Below are 13,553 nucleotides of genomic sequence, written 5' to 3'. Positions count from 1 at the left end.
CTCACAGTAAATATTTCAACCTGTGTGTCTGTCTCAGAGGTTTTGAGTTGTAGGTGCAGATATATTCAAGTAGTGATCAGCGTGATCCTGGTGGTTGGGGTCGGGCCATTGTATCATACCATATAAGGCAAAGAGCCTTAAAGGATAAGATTAGTAAGGCAGGCTAAATCCATATGGTAAAGGTGGTCACTATAAGGGGACAGCAGGTGGGGGTGACGGTGTCTCATGTGACACAACACCAGACGTAATACCCTCGGCTTCAGTGAGGGCACGTTTTCCTTTCTTTTTATATCACTTTTTTGCAATTATGTTATATTGCAGTGGTTAGCGCTGTTACCGCACAGCGAGGAGGTGTGGAGTTTGCATGTTCTCCCCGTGCATGTGAGGGTTTTCTCCGGGTACTCCGGCTTCCTCCCACAGTCCAAAGACATGCTCGTTAGGATAACAGCTGACTCTAAAATTTCAAGTAGGTGTGAATGTGAGTGTTGCTGGTTGTCTATATGTCAGCCCTGTGATTGACTGGTGAACAGTCCAGTCTCCCAGTGACAGCTGGGATCGGCATTATGGATAGTGGATGGATGGATGGATTTTTATTTAACCAGGTTAATTGAGATTAAAAACCTCTTTTCGAAGTGAGACCTGGCCGAGACGGTCAACAGCACAAACACAAAGTTACAGATTGAGACAAAAAGAGAGACCGTACGATTTACAAACCAGTAACCTTTTTGAAAAAACATCTATGAGTCAAATCTGGGAGTCTGCGGTTTAAACTGTCGAGCTACAAACACTGACATCCTGTAGAATCTGATTTTAGGTCTCCAGGACTCCAGCTCCTTGAGTTTCATGTCATTCTACAACAGATTCCAGGCTGAGGGTGCAGACTACCCAAAAGCCCACACATGCACAAACAGGACCTGTGGACATGCGAGAGATGTCACAGTGGGGCGTATCAGAGCGGTTGAGGGTTCAGTGCCTTGCACAAGCGCACCTCGGCGGTCTACAGCTACCAGACCACCGCATTGGGACTTGAACCTTCAACCCTCCGATTCCCAACCCAAGTCCCTACGGATTAAGCTACTGCCGCCCCACAATTTCCCCAATTCTCTCTGAGCATTTGGGACAGAGGGCATAAGGATGTCCTGAGAACTCAAACAATACCGCACGGTACTTCTCTGTGTGATAAAAACACATAGACAGTGAGGGAGCAGACCTTATATATTAAGTCTATATAAAGGTGTCCCAGTGTATGAGCCTACGGGTCACCAGAGCATGCTATCCTACCCGAGAGTCCAACTCACAATGAGTCAGAGCTTTACACTTTGATTGAACACAATCACTCTTTCAAACAGTTGTTTCTTTAGAATGCATTGCATCTTTTTAATATGCATGCTAAATGCAAAATGGGATTGAAGTGCGGCTGTGCGCCACTGGTGGTGAGTAAAAAGATGATGTTGTAGAAGAATTGCAACAGGGTTTTCTGCCACCACTTCACCAACTACCAAAATGCATGGCCATGGAGAGTGAAAGGCTTGAAGAGGTCAAAAAGCTCCAGCAACCAGACCCGCTTCTACGAGGGTGCAAAAGGTTGTATTGACGCTCCTCAAACTGGCTTCCACTCGTCCTATTTTCTGCAAACATGACATCATTTCTTGTCCCTCCTGATTGAAGTCCTTGCATGATATGAGGCTATGATCGATTGTGTCTGTCTGATGACAATCATCACACACTCCTGTTGGATGTTTCCCCTTTAAGTGTAGCGTGCTGTTCAAGTTACTATGACTACTAAGTTACCGATTCTCAGCCTGCTTATTATTACTTGGTCTTTACTTTTATTTCTTGATATATTTACTCTGCTCTGTATTGAGTGTAAATTCACCCCAGGTAATGGCTGAGTCTACTTTATCCCTCTCTTGGCCTCGCCCTATTAGGACAAAACCATTGCAGGAGAGAGGGAAACCACTGAGACAACAGTAAATCATTAAACAACAACTTAGCATGGCAATAGGCCTATCTCAAGGTGGGAAGCTAAAGGAAATGTTGATGTGCTCTCTCTGTACAAATGTATAACATTATTATTATAATATGTAATTATGTAACCAATAGGCTGGTTTACATTAGGTTGAGAGTTTTTTTTGCAGTAAATACATTCAGCACTGTGCATAGATTGAGCTCAGATAAGGATGATGGGCTATTTACATGATTAAGTTATTGACCCAAACAGAAGGAGATTTCTCGAGAGAATAAAAAACTCAAGAGAAGCTTTTTTTTTATAGCTCTAAAATATCTAAACATTTATATGTAATCATTTCACATTATTTGTGCTTTAAAGTCAATAATTCTTATGGATGGGTTTTCCTGTGGGGACCTGTCAACTGACAGAATTGCGCATGCGCACGATCCTCCCAGTTGTCTGTTGACAAATGTGACCAATGCATATCTCTGTCCCGTCGCCAAATGGAATAAAATGTAACTTCAGAGGATTTTGTCGAGGTAACGAAGCTTCAGGTGGACTTTTCATGAAGCTGTGAATCCAGTAAGCACTTAAGAATAATATTTAATTGAAGCGCAACTTGTATGACTGAGCAAATCTACCCAGCGTAGAGCTAGCTAAATTAGCATGTAGCTACATAGCTTGAGACATAAAGTTAGCGAGCTGGATTAACGTTTGCTCTCACCTGTAAGTATTCTTTTTAAATAACGTGTTGCCGACAAAATGCCTAACATCCGAGGCCATCTTTTGGCTGAAGAGTTAAGTTTTTAACGTTATAATTTAGCAGTGATACGGGTTATAAGTCTGTTAACGTAGGGATAGCGTTAGCATATTCATGCTAGCAACTTAGCTAACGTGAAAAACCTCTCTTTCAGTGAGAAACTTTAAGCGACATGAAACAGTTTACATACTGTTTGCATCCTTGCTTTTGAAGTGGTTAACATTTATACATTTTAAGTAGAATTAGAGGTATTTCCCCGTTTTGAAAACTATGATTTTCATTGAGTTAAAGGAAACTAATCATCTTGACGTCGGTGTTTAAAAGTGTCTGTTTGTGCTTTCTCCATCATTTACATCCTTCTATATTAATGCATTTCTTTTATAAGATAAACTGACAACATGCCGTGGTTAGGGGTGATTCAGCACAGTTCCCATCATCTCTCTGCTGGATTATTATGAAGGAACATGTTTCTTGTGTCAGACAATGCAAAACGAATTGTTCAAAGTTTGGTGTTTTGAGATGATGAGGAAAGACAGCAGACAGCCACGGTGTCGTTTGGGAATGTGTGAGAGAACCAGTTTGACCTGATTTCTCCTGCGTCACATGGGGGGGTTAGTAAGACTGGCTGAATGAGTTTGGCTGATCCTGCAGCCTGTCAGTGTGCTCAGGCCTCAAGTCCAGGCCAGTTCAGTCTGAAGGGTGTTGGTTGGGTACTAGATCTAAAAGGGAGTTAAGAGTAAGAGCTTGTTTGTGCTCAGTCTCTGCACCTTGTCCATCATATGAATTGTCTGGCTTGCTCTTGTTTTTATCAGCTGAGAAATATTGCCACACACACAGGCCCGTTGTTTCCACAGCTCAGGTGGAGATGACCAAACATGCAATCATGTCCTCCAGTTTGGATTACTGCAACTCTCTTCTCACCTTTCTTGGCAAAGCATCCCTTCTCCGTTTACAACCAGTACAATATGCTGCAGCCAGACTATTAACCAGGTCCTCCAAAAGGTCACGTATAATACCTCCAATTCTGTTTTCTTTACACACAATTCAAGAATCTTGTCCTTACTTTCCAAGCCCTGCATGGACAGGCACCGACCAACCTCACAGAACCTCTACGGCCTTACACTCCCAGCAGATCTCTAAGGTCCAGCGTTTGCTGGTGGGTCCACACTCCTGACTAAAAATCAAGGAGGGGCTGTGCTTTTGAGGTTGAAACTCCAACACTTTGGAACACTTTGCCATTGGGTGGAAGATCTTTTGGCACTGTTGGCTCAAAAAAAAAAACAGAGTTTACTCTGAAGTAACATCGATAAATGTGAAGAATGAACTTTGTTCTTCTGCAGGAGGTCGTAGATGCTCGGGTCGACACGTTAATCTCACTTCACCTCACATGGTGCTGCGTGTGACGTCTCTGTTGGTTTTTGAGTGTGTGGGTCGGTTCAGGGTTGTGACGAGTTCTCACAGGAGTGATACAGATACAAACAAATCTGACAGATTCGAGCAAAAAATCGTAATGGCGCATTAAGGCTTGCGGTTTGATCGCAGCCTAAATTGCACAAAAACCTTGGCAATGTGTAGGTACTGAAATGTTGCCAAGCCCATTCAGCCGTTGCTTGCAATTTTCAATTGAGTTATGTCACTCTTACTTACTCATCAAATAGATGTAGTTTTTTTTTAAAGCTTCAGTATTTTTTAAAATCCTCTTGATCATTCAAATACTAGAGACTGTTTCCTTTTTGTGGTATCAAAAAACTATTAAGTATTAAAAGTTTTGACAACCTTATAGGAGACATAACCGTCTGGCTGGTTTTGAAACTGGACTGTGTAATCAGCTGTGATGTAAATGAAGGATGTATCATATGTCTTCTTTTGGCTGATTGTCCAACACCCACTTTTCTCACTCGTCCTTCGTCCGGAGGCCTGCTGGTCAGGTTGCCAGATGAACTAACTTGAGAGACTGTACAGCTATGACCTGCTAATCTAGAGTGGTTGTAAATAATTCAACGTAGGAAAACACAGAGTAGAGCACAGACTAACATTACTGCCAGTTCAGCTATTTGAGGGTGCTATTACTCTGTAGCTAGAAACTACATATTCTGTGAGAGATATGTAATGAAGACAAGATGGTCACTCAACTGGAAAGTAACTGTGCATGTACGTGCATCACCGCTCGACACTCTGGAGAGTGATGATGCTTGTTGTGTTCAATATAGCGCCTTCTGCTGGTGAAAGAGAACTGCTAGTGTAATACAATGAAACTCAAATTAAATGCTGAACTGTGAACTACGCTCCCTATATGAGCATTTTCTAAATGTTGAAACAGGATGCTAGATTCATCACTAATGCAGTGAATAGTTAAAACGATCTGTTGGGTGGTTCTGACATACGATGCAGACAACATGTTTGTACTGCCAAATAATGCAGATAATTGAATTGGGTTTGATGAATGATGATGCTGAATGTTTTTGTATTTTCAGCTCTAAACTGGAACCATGCTGAAATGGTTTTCTGGAGAAGAGGGGGAGCCTGGCTCTATGGTGAGTACACTGGTTCAGATTTTTTTATTACTTAAATGGTCACATTGCCACGCTGGTCAGCTGACAAAGATTAGTGTGTCGTTGAGGAAGTACTATCAGCATCGACGTACTATTTCCACAATCACACATCTTCATACAGAACAGTCAGATATTCTGTGTCTTTTAGGGCTTTCACACTTGCACAAAACTCCTGAAAAACTTCTGACTTTTTAGGTTAAGCTGTATGTGTGCCGAATTTTTCACTCAGACTTCGACCGGAGTTTCTGTTTTCATGAATCATTTAGTGTTATCCTGTGCAGCCTCTTACTCTTACCAACCTCTTTATTGGCTGTAAAGAAACCGAGTGAAAGCCCTGCAGTCTGTGTGCTGTCCATGTGGACTGGATTTCTGTAGACTGCTGAGCACAGGGCTTTGACTTGGACAATCAGGGCTCACACTTCCTGTGAGGGGGGACTGCTGCTCAGGCTTTAATCCCTCTGCAACACTTTCCTATTTACTCCACAGCCTACGTACTTATCTCCATCTCATGTTTAGAAAGTAATGCAACTTTTGATTAAACTGCTCATCATTACATTCAGTTAAGCATTTCTTTGAAGAAAGCAAATCTGAGGTGGTATAAGAGCAGCATTCCTTCTCCATGGAGTTTCTTCAGATTCCTTTCCACTATTTAACACTTTACTTCCAACTCACCAGGACTCATTTGACCTTTATTGTCCTCTTCGATTGATCATGTGCCGACAAAAAGAAAAGACTGATTCACAAGAAATACACAGGTTTTTTTTAGAGCCCGACCGATTAATCGGCCGATACAAGCATATCCAGTGACTATCGGTATCAGCTCATTTTATCGCATATATGCGCCGATATTACTTGATTTATTCACCAAAAAGCATTTAATTTGTGTTTCATTATATTACACTAGCAGTTTTCTTTCACCAGCAGATGGCGCTATATGGATTACAACAAGCATCATCACTCTGCAGAGTGTTGAGCAGTGATGCACGTACATGCTCAGTTACTCTCCAGTTGAGTGTCTTCATTAAATATCTTTTCCACAAGTGTTTGATAACTGCATTTGAGGGATCAACACAATAAATGTGTATATCTTTATGTATCTATTTCTACAGATGGAACATAGATCTGAGAAAGATATCGCACAATATACTGTATCAGAAATATTCCTTGCTCCCCAATATCCATATCGGTATCGGCCCCAAAAATTGGTCAGGCTCTAGTTTTGTTTTCATTGTTTCTTGAGTCTAGCACAGTTTTATAACCTGTAATAATCCACTCTCTATTTACTGTATCTTTAAATTCAATTGTTGGTAACCTGCAGCGTACTCAAGATCAACCTCAGATGAAACTGTGTTTTAACTCACAGTGGGTTGTAACTACAAAGAAAAAACAGTGCACTCATTCCAACACTGGGTGTTTTTTTTCTTTCTGTCTAGCCAGGATGTGCATTCCTTGAACCTCACAAACACACTGACTTCTTCCACCTGTCCTCTGTCTCCCCTCTCCAGGGCCCCGGCTCTCCCCGGGGTACTGCTGCTGCTGCTGCAGGTGGAGAGGTCGCTGTAGAAGAAATGTCAGAACGCCTCACTCAAACTGAGCAGCTGGTCGCTCAGCTGAAAGAGTTGATCCGGGAGAAGGATGCAACACTACGCTCCAAAGACGACCAACTAAAGGTGAGAGCAGTCACTTTATATCACGGGGCTTTTTGGTTAAAACTGGGACAGATGAGTGTTTTATAGATATTTTTGGGGACTCAGGAAACGGAGCTGGAAAACTGGACAGCCCTGGTAAAATCTGGACGTATAGTCAGCCAACGTTAAAGCCAATCACTGAGGCTCTTTTCTGTTTTAAAGAATTCTGTAGCATCTTTTTTTTCCTGTCAGTGTCGCTCTTGCTCAGAGGCCTGGCTGATAAATCCAGGTGCTGTAAGAGTCATGAGTTTCTCTTAAAGTTTGTATTGCTTCTGCAGCTTCTGGTGTTTGTCACCGACTGAGATCATTCAGGAAGAGACCTCCATCCTGTTAACTATTAAACCAGAAAGTCAAAGTCTGCAACACAGTAATAAACCCAGGAATGTGAGATTAGACGTCATCTGTACGATGCAGTCCATCATTACACTACCAGAGTCACATCTTTTGAGGCAGCGTGTCCTCACATGCTCTCATAAAGGTGATGAGTGTAACAAAGCATTTCACTGAAGTTACATTAAAACACATCGTCTGTGTCTCAGGTGGAGAAAGAAACATGCGAGGCCAAACTGTCGAAGCTGCGTCTGCAGAACAAAGCAAAGGTGACCTCCCTCACCACACAGCTGGAGGAGCTGAAGAAACAACAGGGAGGTCAGGGCACGCCCACGCACGGCAAAAAGGTACAAGCGTACACACATTGATACACATGAAAGTGTGTATGAAAATACAAACATTTATACATAATTTACCAAAAATCACCTCTGTACTTTGAACCTTATTCAGACTTGAGTAATATATCACTTTTTCCACTAGGGGGCGCCAAAGCTCCGGCATAAAATCACTGAAACACTTCAACCACTGAGATTTCTAACATGTTAAAGTTTATTCTAAGGATCCTGTTTGAGCTGTGTTTTTGGTAAATGTAGTCCAAAAGTTTCTTGATTTTTTTTTTTTAAAGTCTTGTCCTTCTGTGTCTCTGTAGGGGTCGTCAGAAGGAGGGGAGCACGCCAGTCGAGGAAAAATTGTCCTGCTCAAGAAGAAGGTGGAGGACTTGGAGCAGCAGCTGGCACACAGAGTGGAGGAACTGGACAACAAGGTGATGTTTCTAATGTCTGTTTTATTCATCAGCAAAATGAACAACGTTGAACAGGAGCAATTTCCCCTCAGGGTAAATTGTTACAGTAACAGTAAGCATTTCAAAAGACGTTTCAGCTTACTAACTTTAAGGAAAGTCTACTTTAAGGGGTTTTCCAATAGGGTTGTAACCGTATTTGTATTCGTCCCAAACCAAGCGGAAACCTCCGGTGTTGAAAAAAGAAGCCAATGCTGAAGTGCAAAATCCTGCAGTTGGTTGAGTGTCCGCTTTATTTTCTATTCCCTAATGAGCCGGGCTGCTTCTTTCTCCCAGGTGAGGGAGGTTGAGTTCCAGCGGCAGCGAGGTGAAGAAATGGACGCCATGCTGACGGAGAGGGACAGGAAGCTGGCAGAAAAAGAGGCGTACATTGTCCACCTGCAAACAGCGTTAGCAGGAGATCAGCCAGTTGCACCTGCACTACAACAAAAGGTCATCCACCTCACAAGCTTCTGCTGTACACATCATGCTTAATACTCTTTCCCCCCCCAGTATTTTTAATGCTCAAATGGTCTTTGATGCTAAACTGTTTCTGCACGCGTTCAGGTGTCAGAGGACAGCGGGGCGATGCAGGAGCTGCAGCTGCTGGTGCAGACTCTGACCAGGAAGGTGGGAGAGTCTGAGGAGAGCTCCAGTCTGCTGCAGGAGCAGGCGGACAGCCTCAAAGAGCTGCTGGACTCAGAGAAGGAGCAGTACAGTCAGAAGGAGAGCATGTACAAACAGAACGTAAGTATCAAAGCACTCAGGTTGTACTCGGGCAGATATACTTTGATTTATGGCAGCCATTTTTTTCTTGTAGTGACACCAAATCTCTCGAACATAAAATGATTTAAGAAGACTTATCTCTAATGTTTGAAGGTTAGATTGATTACCAGATCCTGTTTAAGTTTTGGACAACACTTGAATATATGTGCAGATGTTTGCTTTCTAGAAGTTTCTTTTCCTGCTGTCTCTGTTCTGATAAAGCTCCCTCTGCTTGGTTTTCAGATCCAGACATTCAAAGACATCATTATTCAGAAGGATAACCAGCTGATGGAGATTAACCAGATGCACGAACAGGAGCTCTTCAAGCTTGCAGCAAAGTCTGACGCCAGCGCAGACTTGGAGCAGGTAACGACAACAATGAAGATAAAATAATAATTTGCTGTTTAACGGAACAGTTATCCTGGTTGTCAAACTTCAGCTGTAGCCCCGTCATTGTTTTAAACTCACGACTTGACTACATGAGTTTGATTTAGTGTCAACAAAGCGGTGTGTCTGAACTATTTTTCAGGTTTTTAAAGGAACAACATATACAATGTTAACAATAAAAACTGTAAAAAAAAAACAAAAAAAATCTGTTCATTAAAGAGGGACTAAACCTACCGGTATGTTATTATATTTTTTTGTTGTTTACTTGTATTACCTCAAATATTTACAAAAGTTATCAAAGCCAGAGAAGTCCTTCATTTATAGTAGTAAGAGGACGTGTCTTGTCTTGGCAGCCGTCATGACAAACAGGACATGTTTGTCGTTGCCGTGGAAACACTTGATGATGCTACTTCACTGGAAGGAAGCGTGAGCTGCTACTGAAAGCTGCTGTACTGCTGTGATAAAAACATCATGTCAATTTTACTCGCATACATTAGCTCGTCTGTAAACATATTCTCTTCCTCAGGTGGGTTTAACCCAGTCGTCATGACTACGATCAACTAGAGTTTGTTTTCATCGGGGGAGGGGGAGTAGTAGAGAGAATCACTCCCCCTCAGCCTCAAAGTCATCTTCTGTTATTGTTTTGATTGAGAGCCCCCTGGTGGTGGAATCTACATCCTGTGTGTTTAATGTCGTAGCGTTGTGGTGTTTGTTGTGTTTTGTTGAAAACGTCTTTTTGTGTCCTCCTCAGCTTCTCAAGGCTCTGAAACAGAAGCTCCACGAGAAGGAGGAGGTGCTTCTGGGTAAAACTCAGGTCATCGACGTTCTCCAGGGAGAGGTGGACGGCAGGGACCAACAGATAAAGGTCAGGAGCGACATCTTTTCACATTCACGATCTTCAAAGTGTAAACCTGAATCTCGTCTAAGGCTCCTCCGCTCCTGCTCACTTTCCTCCTCCAGGAGCTCCAGGAGCGACTGCGGCGGCTACAGGTAGAGCGAGAGAGCCTGGAATCAAAGATGGAGGCGGAGAAGCATGTGATGAGGGCGCAACTTCGCGACCTGATGGAGAAGCAGAGGACGGAGGTGCAGCGAATGACAGAGCAGCATGAGGCACAGATGACCCAGACGCAGCAGGACCTCCTGGGACAGCTGGACGAGCTGAGGAGGGCTTCGTTATCAGCGCCGCCTGCCAGTCAGGAGGCCTCGAGGAGCGGAAACATGCTTTCAGATTCAGCATCGACCGAACGGGTGGCTGAACTGGAAGGTTGGTTCTTTATGTTAATGTTTAAGTCTCACTGTTCCTAAAGAGAAATAGAAACAATTTAATGGGAGCATAATCTTTTTTGATTCTTCAAATTGGGGTCGGCAGCTGGTGGCGTGGCTCAGAACGGCGTGAAAGTCAACTTCAGATATCGATAAATTATAAATAGGTTGGAGCAGGCTTTTGTCACTCTCTTCTCTCACTCAGCAGATCTTGTTAGCTGGTTTTACAAAGTGGAGATAACGGTGCATTAATAATATCAACATTCATGATTGACATGTTGAGCTTTGATTTGTGTCAACACCTGAGACAAACTTTACTCATCTCACCGCGAGCCGTTTATTGACTGAGTGTTGAGATTTGAGTCAACAGCTCGTCAAAACAAAGCACCACACTTCTGTTTGTCCACCTTAAAAATAAAAGCACCACACTTCAGTTTGTCCACCTTCAAAATAAAAGCACCACACTTCAGTTTGTCCACCTTCAAAATAAAAGCACCACACTCCTGTTTGTCCACCTTCAGAATAAAAGCACCACACTTCAGTTTTTCCACCTTCAAAATAAAAGCACAACACTTCTGTTTTTCCACCTTCAAAATAAAATAACCGCATGTTGTAATGTTATTATGTTAGCAAGGGGAAACTGAAATTCAGAGAGCAGAGAATCATATGCGATGCAATGCTACATCCAACGCTCTCATGCTGTTAGGACACGGTGTTAGTTGCTGAAAAGACACCATACATACATCGTTGTTTCGTTTACCTCAGTTTTTTCTGAAGGTTTTAACCATTTTACAATTGTGTATCAGTAAATAAAGAGTCTCATTGGTTGCATTGACAAATGTAAATCTGTAACTCCTCTTCAGAAGTCATGTTCATCTAATCAAAACATTATATCACATTTTCCCTCTCTTCATTTTGCAGCCCAAGCAAAACAAAAAACAGAAGAAGCCAGCCGATCGGAGGCGAAGTTCCTGAAAATGAAAGCATGGTCGAAATCTCGGATCAGACAGCTGGAGGAGGAGCTGAAGAAGAGCCAGGTAACACCTTTGTTACATTATCTCCAAGGAATTACAAGAAACGTTTAGTTAATACACTCAAAAAGCATTTGTCATGATGAATTAAATATAATTTAAAAAACACAGCATTATGACGAACACGGCCCGGTGTGCACCTGGCTCCTTTTTTGGGGGGTAGAGAAGCGCTGGCGGTACGCTCTGGAACGCTTTATGTAGCATAGAAGCGCTGCTCGTGCGGATTGTCTCTATGACAACAGTATGTTAAAAAAACTGCCTACTTTTTTGGTATCCTTCTGTTGGGGTGCCAAGCGTGCCGATCTGACCCTAAAGGGTGGAGCTAGACATACTGCAGTCCGTCGATTGGTCGGAAGAATCTTCACTTCCTGTGTGACAGCTGTAATAAAGGACAAACACAACATGTTTAAATATCCTGCAGATTTGGAGAGGGTCATTTCAAGGCGTTTTTTGTTTTTTGTCTCGGAGATGCAGACCGTCCTAGGAATCATTGATCTTTGTTTACTGCGTCACGTTCTTCTAATTTGTTGAATTTATCGGCCATTTGCACCATGTCACGCCGCTGTGCTGTAGTGTAGTGATGTGTAAGGGTACAGTTGGCTGTCGAAACGCAAGCAAGATCAGCGTTTACTGAACCAAACCTGACCTCTTGGTGGATAGTGTGAGGCCCATTTAAAGATGGTTATATGTTCCCTGCAGGCTGGCGTTGCCCCCCCTGACCTGAACGCCTTACGGAGTCAGATCACGGCGCTGGAGGAGGAGAGGGAGGAAAACGTCTGGAAGGTGGAGCAATACGAGGAGCTCAAAGCAAAGAACGGTGCCAAAATGTTTACTCCCAAACTGTGTGCCTTTTGTTTCAGATGGATTTATTATAATCTGCATTATGTCTGGATGCTTTGATGCTAAGATGAACTGTGTTTCTACCTTTCTTCTTTTCTTAGAAATGCTGGAGGCTAAGCTGGTTGTGTACGAGGAGCAACAGAGGACACTACAAGCAGACCTGGAGCAGTTCACCAAGAGGGCTGCTTCTCAGGTAAAGGATCCAACCTTTTTTTTTCAACTTCCTCTTTGTCCATGACAACAGCTACTTTACCGCTTCCTGTTACTCCTTTGCTCCTTTCAATCGCAGACAAGTGAGTCGGGCAGCGCCGACGACACTCAGAGCCAGGTGCTGGAGTGGCAGGAGATGGTAACCGAGGCGGTCAGCGCCAGAGACCGCGCCAAGGAGGAGAAGGCTGCCATGGCGCTCCGCATCAGCCACATGGAGGAGGAAAGAGAGGGTAAGCGCACAACTAGAGGATGACACAAGCTCGTGCTAATTTCAAGTCATTCCAGTTTAGTGAATAGCTCGGTCGGTACAAAGGACCACACGCAGATGTTGCTGTTTTTAAGTGTATTTAAGTGCTTGTTATCCGATCACCCAGGATGGATGTTATTGCAATACAGAAACAGGGCCAGTGCACTTTGAACCTCCACCATCATCCCCACCATTTTTTTTATTAGAGACATTTGAAGTTTGTGTTTTACTGCCGACCACATGTCCTCTGTTGTCTGACTGAACATTACTTTCTTTTTCTTAAACCCCCCCCTCCCCCCCTCCCCCTTCCTCACCATTGTTAACGGGGAGCATTTGGTTTACCCTGTGGTGTCTCCCATCTCGTGGACCTCCGCCCTCCCCCACCCTCCTCACTCATCCCCCTCCAGCCCCTGCTCCAGGGATGGGAGCAGCCACGCTGAACAGTTTCCCATCAGTTTTGTGCATGCAGGCTCCTCCAAACCTCCAGTGCAGCTCTCGCTCTCTGTACTGTCTGAAGTTCCCCCAATTTAACATTTTCGCCGGGGTCGAGCTACAGGCAGTACGGCGGCAGGCTTCACTTCAGGGTCCGCCATTTTGTTTTCCCTTTCCTCCCCTCCTCCTGTACTGTTCTTCTCTTCCCATTCCTTTCTGTTCTCCTGTCGTACTGTGTCTTCTCTACATCCATTACACTAAAACACTGTGGGTTAATCCACCAGTATGATATCCTGGTTTCAAATATAATCAAGCTACA

At 43.4% G+C, this 13,553-nt stretch overlaps 1 protein-coding gene across 1 annotated transcript in view; it reads left to right on the top strand.

The window, feature by feature from the left end:
- Positions 1-2,402: 2,402 nt before the first annotated feature.
- The window catches only part of LOC132982560 (golgin subfamily B member 1-like), a 39,543-nt gene continuing 28,392 nt past the window's right edge, over positions 2,403-13,553 (top strand). The window contains exons 1-14 of the mRNA XM_061049144.1: positions 2,403-2,533; positions 5,186-5,245; positions 6,769-6,933; positions 7,491-7,628; positions 7,931-8,044; positions 8,357-8,512; positions 8,627-8,806; positions 9,068-9,190; positions 9,963-10,076; positions 10,172-10,475; positions 11,396-11,511; positions 12,205-12,322; positions 12,447-12,538; positions 12,635-12,786. Of these exons, the coding sequence (XP_060905127.1) occupies positions 5,201-5,245; positions 6,769-6,933; positions 7,491-7,628; positions 7,931-8,044; positions 8,357-8,512; positions 8,627-8,806; positions 9,068-9,190; positions 9,963-10,076; positions 10,172-10,475; positions 11,396-11,511; positions 12,205-12,322; positions 12,447-12,538; positions 12,635-12,786 (1,817 nt within the window). The 5' untranslated portion in view covers positions 2,403-2,533; positions 5,186-5,200. The remainder of the gene's footprint in view (positions 2,534-5,185; positions 5,246-6,768; positions 6,934-7,490; positions 7,629-7,930; positions 8,045-8,356; positions 8,513-8,626; positions 8,807-9,067; positions 9,191-9,962; positions 10,077-10,171; positions 10,476-11,395; positions 11,512-12,204; positions 12,323-12,446; positions 12,539-12,634; positions 12,787-13,553) is intronic.

The sequence above is a fragment of the Labrus mixtus genome, chromosome 1 (genome assembly GCF_963584025.1).
Source record: "Labrus mixtus chromosome 1, fLabMix1.1, whole genome shotgun sequence".
Taxonomy (NCBI): Eukaryota; Metazoa; Chordata; class Actinopteri; order Labriformes; family Labridae; genus Labrus; species Labrus mixtus.
Note: the sequence above shows the minus strand (reverse complement) of the source record. Positions and strands in the feature narration are given on the sequence as shown.